Genomic DNA, 12,285 nt, shown 5'->3' with positions numbered 1-12,285 from the left:
GGATGTAATTTATGTAGCCCTTAGGTGCCACCTATGTTACAACAGCTCACGCCAAGCTTCCTATGGGCAGCAGCACCCTGTGGAATCATTGTAATGGTGCCGGCTCTGGTCCCTCCTTCAGCCCCATACTGGTGCACCCCTATATTGGTGCACACAGAAGAGGCTTTGTAGTTCCTGTGCTGGGGGAATTCTTTTGTGGCCAGACCTAGGCTTTTTATTATATTTGTATGCTGTTGCAGCTGTAGGATTAGGGAAAAATACTCCCTACTTTGTTACCACATCCAACATATGGAAAGGCTGCAATTGAAAATGATACCACCATTTTAATTAAGCTAATTAAATGACCAAGTTTCCTCAGTAAGTGGGAAGACAAAAGGAAAGAGAACCTGTTCATAACAATTACCTCTTCAAGACATTCTTACTGGTAAGTCAGAATGGATCATTAGAGAAAGAAACCAAGAAGAAAGGGTGCTCTGCTGTCAAATCCTTTCCTTCAGTCACAGAAAGTTTGGGGATTTTGAAAGTATATCCTTGAAAGTTTAGTTGTTGGAGGATGTAGCACTTCTTAACAAAAATATTTAGCACTTAAAGGGATCACCTCTGAAAACCATCTGTGCCTAAGGCTTTTGAATGCAGTCAATACTCATAACATAGTGCTAATAGATTATAGACAATACACACCTACACTCTTCAACAGCAGATTACAGCAGCTTCTTCCATGTCTGTTTTTATTTTCCTTTTTTCAAGGTCTGCTATTCTTTATCATAGCTCTGAATGATTCCTAAATATGTGTAACAGAGCAGCGAGGTTGTAGACTAGTTCAGAACAGACAACTAAAATGGATTGACAATGATTCAATAACTATTAATGAAACTTCATTTCTATAGCATATTTAAGTGCACTACATAATAAAACTATCCCCCAAGGTTTACTGAATCAAGAAATAGGGTCCCTGCAGCATCCTCCAGCCAGTGAGGATGAATGACACCTCCCTCATGGGAGCCCTAGATAATTTGAAAAACCAATTCAGTCCACTTCCTGGTCTCTGAGCTTGCTGAGTCTCTCACATACAGCCATGTAGGAGATTTTCTACAATCCTGGAGCTGTATTATCTAAAGCATTCAATGTGGCCACCAATGGGGGAATTCAAGGACTTGAGAAATCAAGAACTGTAGGGCTCAAGGAGCAGTCTGCTCATTTGCATGAATTCCCTGCCTGCTGGGCAGCTCTGTAACTGTCCAAACCAGGAAGCAGGTATTTTGGGGGGAGAAGCTTGAGTAGACTGACTTTAAGGCCACATTTTGTTGTGGATCAGGACCTTATTTATCTCTGAATTGTGGTTGCACCATTATAGCCATTTTGATGTATTAATACAGGGTTAGTTCAAAATCATTTTCATAGTGAAAAAAGAAGTGGACACTTAAATGGATATCAAGAATATCCAGAGTTATGATTAATGATACATTTTGTGGAAGAGTTACTAAACTTCATGCTTCAGGGTTAAGTCAATTTCTAGCTATTAGAGAAGAGGATGGGACATAACATGAGGGGTAGATTACTTCACATCTGCCTACTGCTGGAGTCATACACCTTCCTCTGAAACATCTAGTGCTGGCCACTGTCAGACAATACTTACCTTTGGCAGTTCCTGTGTTCCTATAATATACATCATTTAGCCCACAGAGCAGCTAATCAACAATCTATATTAATTTAGTAATTTCTCAAAAGTAGATTTTTATCCCATCACTAGACTAACAGCTTTTAAGGAGCTTAGAAGCTTAGCATTTGGTCATGTAAATTTATCAGGCATTGATCATGTTAATTTGATCCAGTTTAATTTGTGAATTATTACAAATTGTACATCAAGACTCTGACACTCATGTGGAGTCCAACGAAGTCACGAGGACTCCATAGTGGCACAAGGCTCTGCACTAGCACGTCCTGATGCAGGTTTGGCACCTAAAGTCAGTATTTAAAAACTGATGACCTTTTAAAAATGGTTCTTATTCTAAACAGAACTCCAACTTGTAAACAAAATAATGTTGGTCCTGATCTTGCAATCTGATAAGTACAAGTGGAGACTGACATGTACCAAAGAGTTCTATTGGAGTCAGTGGGACTCTGCTTGAATGTGGGGCTCTGACTATGCAAATCAGATTCTAGAATCAGGACCGTGACCACTTAAATGTTTTCCAGGATACCCAAAGTGTGCCAGTCCACATTATTGATGAATAACCTGTGTTATTTAACCTCACAAACAAACTACAGCAATTCTACTTTTTGTTAATAGTCCCAGAAGGCTGAGATTTTGTTTTCATAAAGCTAATCTCAGTCTGAAGTGAAATCTTAATAAAACTGGTTTATATTGTTAATGCTGGCTCAAACGCAAGCTTAAGTGTAACAGCATAGACGGGGCCACTAATTTTTATTAGTTCAGAAGAGACAACTTTGAGTGGTAAGCATTTCATAATACATAAAAGCCGCAGAGAAACAAAAATAGCACATCTTCTGTTGACTGGATTCTGAGATATTTTTGGTCCCATTGTATGAAATATATTAGAGGCATTTGTAGCATTGTATTTTGTATGAAAATAGAATGCTGAGCAAGTGTTGTGCTGAGTAAAATTCTAAAACAAGTCTGAGTAGAAAACCAAAGATTAACTTTCTATTCAAGAGATATTATCTAGGAATTTCACCATTTTTTTCTTAGTCTTTCTTGGATTCTGACCCATCAGTTCAATTAAAGCTTGAACAAAAAGAAACTACGATTCAGCACTTTCTTTGGCATAGTCTTGTTGTTTGGGTTTGTGTACACAACAACTCTTCTCGACTAGATGAAGTGCTCCAACATCTTCTGTTCTATAAGGAAGAGCTCCACCAGAAAAACTGGTAAGGATAACTCCATAAATGTGATATAGTTCTTATGGAACAAACCTTTGTACTTAAATGTTAATCACACCTAACTTGCCTATGAAAAAGATTTATAATCTCAGTGCCAAAAGCAGAAGCAATTTATGTACTTTGCATTACTTCATTTTATCAATAAATTGTTCCTACCTTTTTTGCTAGAAGTACATACAGATATTGTACTAGTTTGTCTTTATTAAATTAGTTATTGATAGGAACTTCATTCCAGCATTTTAAGTTGCCTTAATTTTCCAAGTAGTTAAACAGGCGAAATGAAGTGTGCCATCCTTCAGGGAAATATACCAAGCTTAGATTTTTTGAGGGGTTTTTTTTTATTCCTTACTTGTGAAGTATGACCAAAACTAATCTTGAATGATTAAAATTAATTTTGCATGGGAATGATTCTGTTAATTTAAGCATCAACAGGCAAAGTCAAGCTTTAAATCTGGGCTGTGTTTAGCAGAGCTATTGTATTAAATGAGTGTGTGTTTTTTATTTATTTTGTTAAGAAAATTTTTGAAAAAAAAGAAGCGCCTGCAAAAGTGATGTAAGGTACATGCTCATTCATAACCAAAAAAATCTAGTCTAAAACATAATAGGAGATTGCCCTGAGAACCAGATGTAAGCTTCCCTAGAGATCAGGGATGTTCTGTCCCAGGGTATTGGTTTAGCTGTGTAAACACCAGTGAAATGGGACAGTGAATATAACAGACCTCTCAACAAGCATGATTTTTTTCCTTTGTTTTGTTCTTGAGCCTTAGTACATAGCTATAATGGAAGAAGCAGAAGAAAGGTTTTACCTAAACATAGAATCTGACAGAGGAAGGCTAACTCAGGCTGTAACCTAGCCCCCTGACAATAGGATGTGAAGCTCTGTGTCCTCAGAGCAAGGTGGGGACTGCAGGGGGGCCCTTAGCCTCCTCTTCTCCTTCCCCCTGCTTACAAGGTAGCAATTTTTATAGTTTCTCTTGTTCTCTCCAAGTGCCTGATTGGATCTTCAGTTTCCAGGCTACATTACTCCATTATAGAAAGGAACCAAACAGCAAGTGGGTGGGTTTGCCGATGTAGGGTTTGGGCTTGAGCCTATCTCTACACAATAGTCAAACTCTGTATATAATGTAATTATGCTGCTGAGCAAATGGCCACATAATTTACCTTTTAGCCAACATGGCACATAAATCTCTGCACAATATAAGACCCCAAAAATTATCCTGCCACTTCTAACTCTTCATCTTGCCCACACACCACTTTGTCATTAATTTCCATATCTGTGTTACTTTGTTTGTCAGTGGCTTTGTACACTGTTGTCCTTAAAAGGACAGAGTGGGAAGAAGAGAGAAAAATCTGTCCGATACAGAGATCAGCACTCAGACTGAAAAAAGCCTTCATAGTTACCTTTTCTCAGATGTAGATGGGAGTAAGAACTGAAGGTGGTCAACCAGAGCACCTAAGCCACAGAGGAAGGCAGCTGTCAAGCAGTTCTCTATTGTATAGAAGCGGAGCTGAGGATATCTAAATGGCAATCACTTCTTGCAAGCCTCCTCCATCTTCCCTCAAGACAGTGCTTCAGAGCCTCATGCCACTGCATGCTCCCTGTTCTTGGGGACCACTAAGCCCTGCAGGAATGGGACTCCTTTTCTGCAATGCAAGGCAATGACGTACATTTTTATTTTTTATTTGGGGTGACTTTTTTTTTTTAGTATTTCAGTAAAACCAAAGATTACCAAATGATTTAGTAATCAGTTAAAATCTCCTTATTTCCAGCTGGTCACCAGATTCAGTTCAAGATCTCTGCTGTAAGATCACGTGGCCTGACTGCACAACTTCAGTCCAATATGCTACTTAGTAGAAAGAGCCTTGATGAGGGGTACTGTTAAGACTGGGAAGACTCAGAGAAAAGTTGGGCTAGATCTTTGGCCCAGCCCAAGTCCCTTTTGTGTTGCTCCAGCTATCCTGGGCCAACAAATTAATCCTCAGGAACTGTTCCTGCCAGCGTAAATTAGAAACAGCTCTGTGCTGCTCTAACCTGCATGAAGACTGAAGCAGCCCCTGGCTGCTCCCAGGATTGGATTATGGGGTGGAAAAGTGGTGTAAACACCTTTTACACCCTACCCACTCCAGCTGCATAGTTTAGAGCATCTTGTCTCTATGGTACTTTTTAGTTCTTTTTATTGCTAAACCTGGCAGATACAATGCAATATAATAGATGAACACAATGTAATACATGCTAGTGAAGTGCATAAGAATCACCTAGAAATAGTAATTTCCAAAGATGTGTAGCATCAGCATAAAAGTATCAGTGTATAGTGCTGAAGAACTACAAAGTACTTATGATATAAATTACTCCTTTTAAAGCCAATAATGAATGCAGGCCAAATTCATTGTTTCTAAAATTGAATCTATTAGGCATTTAATCAGTTTTTGTACGTAACCTCTGATGGGTGAATTTCACCATTAAGAGACTTCACTGCCATTTTTTTTCTGTTATTTATTATTTGTTTATGATAGTGCCCTATATGTGTGAGGGCTAGGCACTGTCTAGATTTTCAAGAAAGAGCAGTCCATACTATGAGACTCATGGTCTAGGGACAGACAAGTGGTTATAGATTCCAAGGCTATTGTGAATCACAAGGATCATTGTGATCATCTAGTCTGACCTCCTGTATAACACAGGCCATAGAACTCCTGCAAAATAATTCCTAGAGCATATTTTTTAGAAAAGCATCCAGTCGTGATTTAAAAATTGTGAGTGAAAGAGAATCCACTATTACCCTTGGTCAGTTTTTCCAATGATAATTACACCTTATTTCTAATCTGAATTTGTCTACCTTCAACTTCTAACCACTGGATCTTGTTATACCTTTCTATGCAATACTGAAGATCTCATTATCTATTATTTATTCCTCATGTAGATACTTACAGACTGTAATCAAGTCACCTCTTAACCTCTTCTCTTTGGTAAATACATTAAGCTCCTGGAGTCTATCACTCTAAGGCACGTTTTCTAATCCTTTAATCATTGTTGTGGCTCTTCACTGAATCCTTTCCAATTTATGAACATCCTTCTTGAATTGTCAGACACTAGAACTAGACACAGTATTTCAGCAGCAGTTATACCAGTGCTAAATACAGAGGTAAAATAACCTCTCCACTTCTACTCAAGATTTCACTATTTATGCATCCCAGGATTGCATCAGCTCTTTTTGCCACAGAGTTGCAGGGGAAGAGTAACAACAAATAGGAATTTTTTAATATGAGTCAACCAGTTCCACTAGGGGCAGCAATAAAATAGAATGAGTTTTGGTTGAACAAGTGAAAAAAATTGCTTCACAAATATAACTATTTCACTTTCTGCTTTTGGTTGTTTTTTCATTTTTGGTTTTATTGTCTTTTAGTAAGCACTAATTCCTTAAGGAGAGTGGTTGAGACTGAGTTGTTGCGTTTTCGTCTGTGAAATATAATAACTTAAATTCGCTTTGCCACTGCAATAGCTGTAAAGGTTGTGTTTAATGTGAGCTTTACTCTAACCTCAGCAGCTCTCCAGTGTTATTTACTCTTCAAATATTTTGGTCTTAAATCTTTAAGAATTACTGTAAATTAATTCTGCTTTGCAAACATTCTGAAACAATTCAAGGAGCAAGGATTCTCAATCACTTTCGAAGTGGAGACCACTTCTTAAGAAAGTGATCATGTTGTTGAGCACATTCCATCCCGGTCATGATCCTGTACCATCTCTATGGCACCTACTGGACTTGGTAAATTTGTACATGTATTTAGTAGTTTTAAGATCAAATATGTTTCGTTTTCCAAAGCATATCTCTAATCTCATGAGCTTGTCCACATACAGTTAATAAACACAAATTGAATTTCTCTCTCTATATATATCTATATCGAATCTTTCCTGAATTAGCTCCTCATTCCCCAGTAGGGTCTTGTCTACCTCTGGTCCTCAGCAACTCTTCTCTTAGTTTTGGTTCTAACAATATCTTTGGTCCTGCTGGCAGTTTCTGGCTCCGGGTATGGGCTTTTCTACTCTTCTCTAAGTTTGCAACAACACCGAGTGGACACTTGCTTGGCTTACTCCACTGCAGCTCTTCAGAAGTGGGGGATGAGCACCCTGTTTCAAGTGTTCAGCACTTCTATATTATATTTGTATCTGTGGTCCAGATTCCAGTTTGAGAACTGCTCTTTTAGATCATGCAGACCAAAGTATAATCTCTAAACTCTCTATAAACTATATTTTAAAACATGCTGCTAGAATACATGGTGTATCCAACACTAGGAGAGTGTGATGATCCATGCTAAAAGAGTGTAGGTCTTTGTCTTCCTCAATGGTGAGTCTACATAAGAGGTTAAATAAATCTGCTACTAATGCCAGCTTGGGGACTAAGGGTATGTCTATATAGTGGGTTTAATCCAAAGCTTTTTGATGTGTGTCCAGTAACTATTGTTACATGAGTTGCACCAGTAGTATGCTCATAGAAGGCCTGTTTCATTCTCACTTCACATTATGTGAACACATGGCAGCAGTTTGTTGCAAACTGTACTGGAACAAGTACTGTTCAACATATTCATAAATGATCTGGAAAAAGGGGGTAAACAATGAGATGGTAAAATTTGCAGGTGATACAAAACTATTCAAGATAGTTAAGTCCAAAGCAGACTGCGAAGAGTTACAAGGGGATCTCACAAAACTGGGTGACTGAGTAACAAAGTGGCAGATGAAATTCAGCGTTGATAAATGCAAAGAAATGCACATGAAAAAAATATAATCCCAACTATACATATATAATGATGGCTAAGGCTACATTTTATTCATGGGTATTTTTAGTAAAAGTCATGGACAGATCATGGGCAGTACACAAAAATTCATAGCCCATGATCTGTCCATGACTTTTACTATATACTCCTGACTAAAACTTGGGCAAGGGGCTGCCAGGGGCTGCGGGGAGGGGGGACTTGTGGGAGGGATGGGTGCGACAGCACATGGCCCAGGACTCCCGCTGGTGCTGAAGGGGGCGTGGGTGGCAGTGCGTGGCCCAGGAGTCCTCCTGGTGCTGGAGGAGGAGGAGGGGGTTGGCGGGGCACACAGGCTCCCTACCTGGCTCCGTGCCTTCCCCCCAAAGCAGCAGAGTTTGGGTGTGGGAGGGGGTTGGGGCACGGGATGAGGTGTGGCAGGCTCTGGGTGGTGCTTACCTGGGGGGCTCCCTGGAAGTGGCGACATCCCCCTTGCTCAGCCCTAGGCAGAGGAGTGACCAGGCAGCTCTGCACACTGCCTCTGCCCAGAGTGCTGGCTTCACAGCTCCCATTGGCCAGGAACCACAGCCAATGGGAGTTATGGGGGTGTTGCCTGCAGGTGGAGGCAGCGCACAGAGCTGCCTGGCCCTCCCCACCTAGGAGCTGAGCAAGGGGGATGTTGCCACTTGCAGGGAGCCGCCCCAGGTAAGCGCCACCCCAAGCCTGCCTCACTTCATTCTCTGTCCCACACCCAAACACTGCTGCTGCTAGTGGGGGGTCATGGTGACCCGAATCTGTTGCAGCAGCGGCCAGTGCGACTGGCACAAGGGCTGCCTGAGCTGCCCCTGAGCCAGGCGCACCAGCTTCTGCAGAAGTCACAGAGGTCACGGAAAGTCACAGAATCCGTGACTTCCATGACCTCTGTGACAAACTCGCAGCCTCAATGAGGGCGGGGGTCTAAAATTATTGTTACCACTCAAGAAAGAGATCTTTGAGTCATAGTGGATGAAATCATCCACTCAATATGCAGCAGCAGTCAAAAAAGCTAACAATGATGGAAATCATTAGGAAAGGGATAGATAAGAAGACAGAAAATATCCTATTGCCTCTATATAAATCCATGGTAGGCCCACATCTTGAATACTGTGTGCAGGTCTGGTCGTCCATCTCAGAAAAGATACATTAGAATTGAAAAATGTACAGAAAAGGGCAACAAAAATGATTAGGGGCATGGAACAGCTTCCATATGAGGAGAGATTAATAGGATTCGGACTTTTCAGCTTGAAAATGAGACAACTCAGGGAGGCTATGATAGAAGTCTATAAAATCATGACTGCAGTAGAGAGAGTAAATAAGTATTATTTACTCCTTTTCATATCACAAGAACTAGGGGTCATCAAATGAAATTAATAGGCAGCAGGTTTAAAACAAAAGGAAGTATTTCTTCACACAACGCACAACCTGTGGAACTCTTTACCAGATGATGTTGTGAAGGCCATGACTATAACAGGGTTCAAAAAAGAATTTGATAACTTGGAGGATAAGTCCATCAATGGCTATTAGCCAGGATGGGCAGGGATGCAAAACCATGCTCAGAAGTGTCCCTAGCCTCTGCTTGCCAGAAGCTGGAAATGGGTGCAAGGATGGATCACTTGATGATTACCTGTTCTGTTCATTCCCTCTGAAGCACCTGGCATTGGCCACTGTTGGAAGACAGGATACCAGGCTAGATGGACTATTGATCCCAGTATGGCCATTCTTATGCTTTTAGATTGAGAGGATAGCATTCTCTAGGGGTATCCCAGGGTCCGTTGCTTCATCTCTGAGTGACCTGTTATTGTTTTTGCTGTGAATTATGGGAAGCTACATAGGTTTACATTTTAAAAAAATCCCATAAATCCACTGTCTCCACCCATGCTTCCCGTTGGTACTGGTTCACGCCATTTTCGAATTGCTGTGGGCCAGCATGATCTCAACAATGTTTTGTACCACTATGGTGACAACCATGACTATGCCCAGGCTGCTTGGGCTGTATTACAGTACTCGGGGTTGGAAGAGATTCAACAATGGACTTTGCCTGTTGCACCACTGAGCAGATGATGCTGAAACAGGAGAATATTCCATGGCAGCAGCAGCTCCCCCAGCAGCAGGAGGATATCTGCAGCAGTGGCAGCAGGCTGAGGCAGAAGACTAGAACGATGCTGAGCTCTTGAAACAAGAGGACTGGTTCCTGGATCATCTATACAGCAGACAGTGCCATTTATGGGCCTGGGAAATCAGATTGGATTGGTGGGAGAAGATCGGTCTACAGAGCTGAGACGAGCAATAGTAGCAAGAGAATTTTAGGATAGGATAGGATAATCTTTAACAGCTGTGCAGAACTGTTCCTGGAGCTTCAGTGGCAGGAGACCAACATGCAGTGCCCCATACTCATGGAGAAATGGGTCACCATTGGCCTCTGGGAAGCTGGCCATCCCAGAATGTTATTATTCTGCAGCCAACCAATTGAGAATGGGGAGACCAACTGTTGAGGCCATTCTCATACAGGTCTGCTGTGCCATTGGTGAAGTGCTGTTTAACCGGGTCATGAAACTGTGTAATGCTCAGGAGATTGATGGCTTTGCATGCATGGGGTCCCAAACTGTATAGGTGCAAGCCCCCCCATCCCCTGCCAGAGCACAGAATTTATAAACAGACATATTTCTCCTTGGTGCTTCAAGGACTGGTGGACCACTGCGACAGGTTTACAGGCATAAATGCAGAGTGATCTGGGAGGATCCACAATGCTAGGATCTTTTGGAACTCAGTAGTATTTAAAATATAGAGGCTTCCAAGACCACTGTGAACATTAATGATATGGAAATTGGTTTGGTTATTCTGGGAGACCTGGCTTATCCCCTGATGCTCTGGCTAATGAAGCTATATAGAGGCTGCTTGGACTGAAGGAAAGAACATTTTAACTATCATCTCGGTAGTTGCAGAATGGTAGTCAAGTATGCATTTGGCTGTTGAAAGGCAGGTGGCACTGTTTATGGAATAGGTTTGAAACAGGAGACTTTTTTTCCCAACCATTTTAACTGCATGTTGTGTTTTGCACAATATTTGTGAGAGTAAAGAGGAAAGCCTGAAGGGAAGGTAGGAGAGTGAAGGGCGGAGACTTGCTTGGAGGTTTGAGCAGGCAGCAAGGTGTCCCAAAGAACACAAACAGTCAGGGGGAATGCTCTAAGGGATGCCTGTTCGTGTTTTGAGTCCCCTGGCTGAACATGTTAGCCCATGGGGGTGGTACTGGGATGCAGATATTGCAAGTATTGAAGTATTTAGTGTTCCTTATGTGCTTTTGTAGAAACCATGCATTATTTCATTGTTAGTTAAATGATTTTCTGTGTTAACTGCAATGGTGGCTCATAATGGATGTTCTGTGAAGAGTTTTTATTACAAAACAGTAAAAAAATCAATAATAAAGTTTTAATGAAACCAATAGAAAAACAACATCTTTATAGTTGGAAATACATTTAACTAACCAATCTATAAAATAACCAGCTATACACAAACCTTTAATGAATGCAACAGTAAGAACATTTAAAATACATCAAATGGGGGGGGGGGCATAAAGTTACAGGCAAGCAAACACCAGGCCTTTGGTTCTTCTTGTCTGCATGGGTTCTGGGTTAAGTGCCACAGCTCAAAATTATCAGTGGTGTTGCAGGGCTTGCTGTGGGGATGCAGTGGTTAGGGGTTGCTGCTGGTCCCAGTAGCCAGCATTGTCCAGGGGCTGAAGGACATGGCTAAATTCCAAATTACGGGATTGCAGGGCTTGCTGTCCTAGCAGCAGCATGTTTTGCAGGAAGACGTTCTGGCTTAGGATCATATCCATGAGCTGCCTCTCATCTCTGTCTTTTTCCATGCTCTCCTTTGCCATGGTGATGCTGTCGTTAGCCACAACCATTCTTTCCTTGGCCATTGTCATGATCTCCTGGGAGAGGTGCATTTTTTTTCTCCCACTGGGTCCTCACTTACTGGCTCCACCTCTCAGTCAGCCTGGTTTTCCTGTGTGACTCAGCCATGAGTTCTGCAAACATGTCGTGAGTCTTCCTTTTTCTCCACCTCAGGCTGGCCAGCCTGTAAGCAGTAGATAGAGGCCTTGTCCTTGATGGGTTGGCTGTTGCAGGTTCTGTGTCTATGGAAGTAGGGGAAAAATAACCCAGTCACTTATTGTTCATATCCCAGGCAGGTCATGAGAGCTTTTTTTAAAAGTACGTATATGTGATTTTACTCCCTGAGACTCTCCCCATTCTTTGGGGGAAACTCAGAGATAAGTGGCCTGCGTGTACAGAGAGTGCCTGGTCCATTTGGATTTCTGTATATTGTATTTGCTTTCATACTGGTAGGGTTGGGGTGGTCAGAACTATGTTCCCAGGTTGCTTTTGCAGTTTTGTTTGCAGTTTTGTTTGTTTTGCAGTTTTGTTTGTGGGCTGGTGGCCCTCTTGTGTTGTTGGAGGTATAAAAAGGAGGTTGGGGAGGGTGTTGTTGGGGGCAAGCTAGATAGTAATCCCTTCTACTTCCCCTTTAGGCTATCCTCTTGACTCGCAATGATGTTAGGCTCAGGCAGGTGACGAGGAGGTTGAGAATGGCCTTTTTCAA

At 41.6% G+C, this 12,285-nt stretch overlaps 1 protein-coding gene across 1 annotated transcript in view; it reads left to right on the top strand.

The window, feature by feature from the left end:
• Positions 1-12,285, top strand: part of TMEM232 (transmembrane protein 232) — a 134,125-nt gene that overhangs the window by 40,985 nt on the left and 80,855 nt on the right. Inside the window, exon 8 of the mRNA XM_043515058.1 lies at positions 2,711-2,889. Within this exon, the coding sequence (XP_043370993.1) occupies positions 2,711-2,889 (179 nt within the window). The remainder of the gene's footprint in view (positions 1-2,710; positions 2,890-12,285) is intronic.

The sequence above is a fragment of the Dermochelys coriacea genome, chromosome 5 (assembly GCF_009764565.3).
Source record: "Dermochelys coriacea isolate rDerCor1 chromosome 5, rDerCor1.pri.v4, whole genome shotgun sequence".
Lineage (NCBI taxonomy): Eukaryota > Metazoa > Chordata > Testudines > Dermochelyidae > Dermochelys > Dermochelys coriacea.
This window is presented reverse-complemented; position numbering and strand designations above follow the sequence as displayed.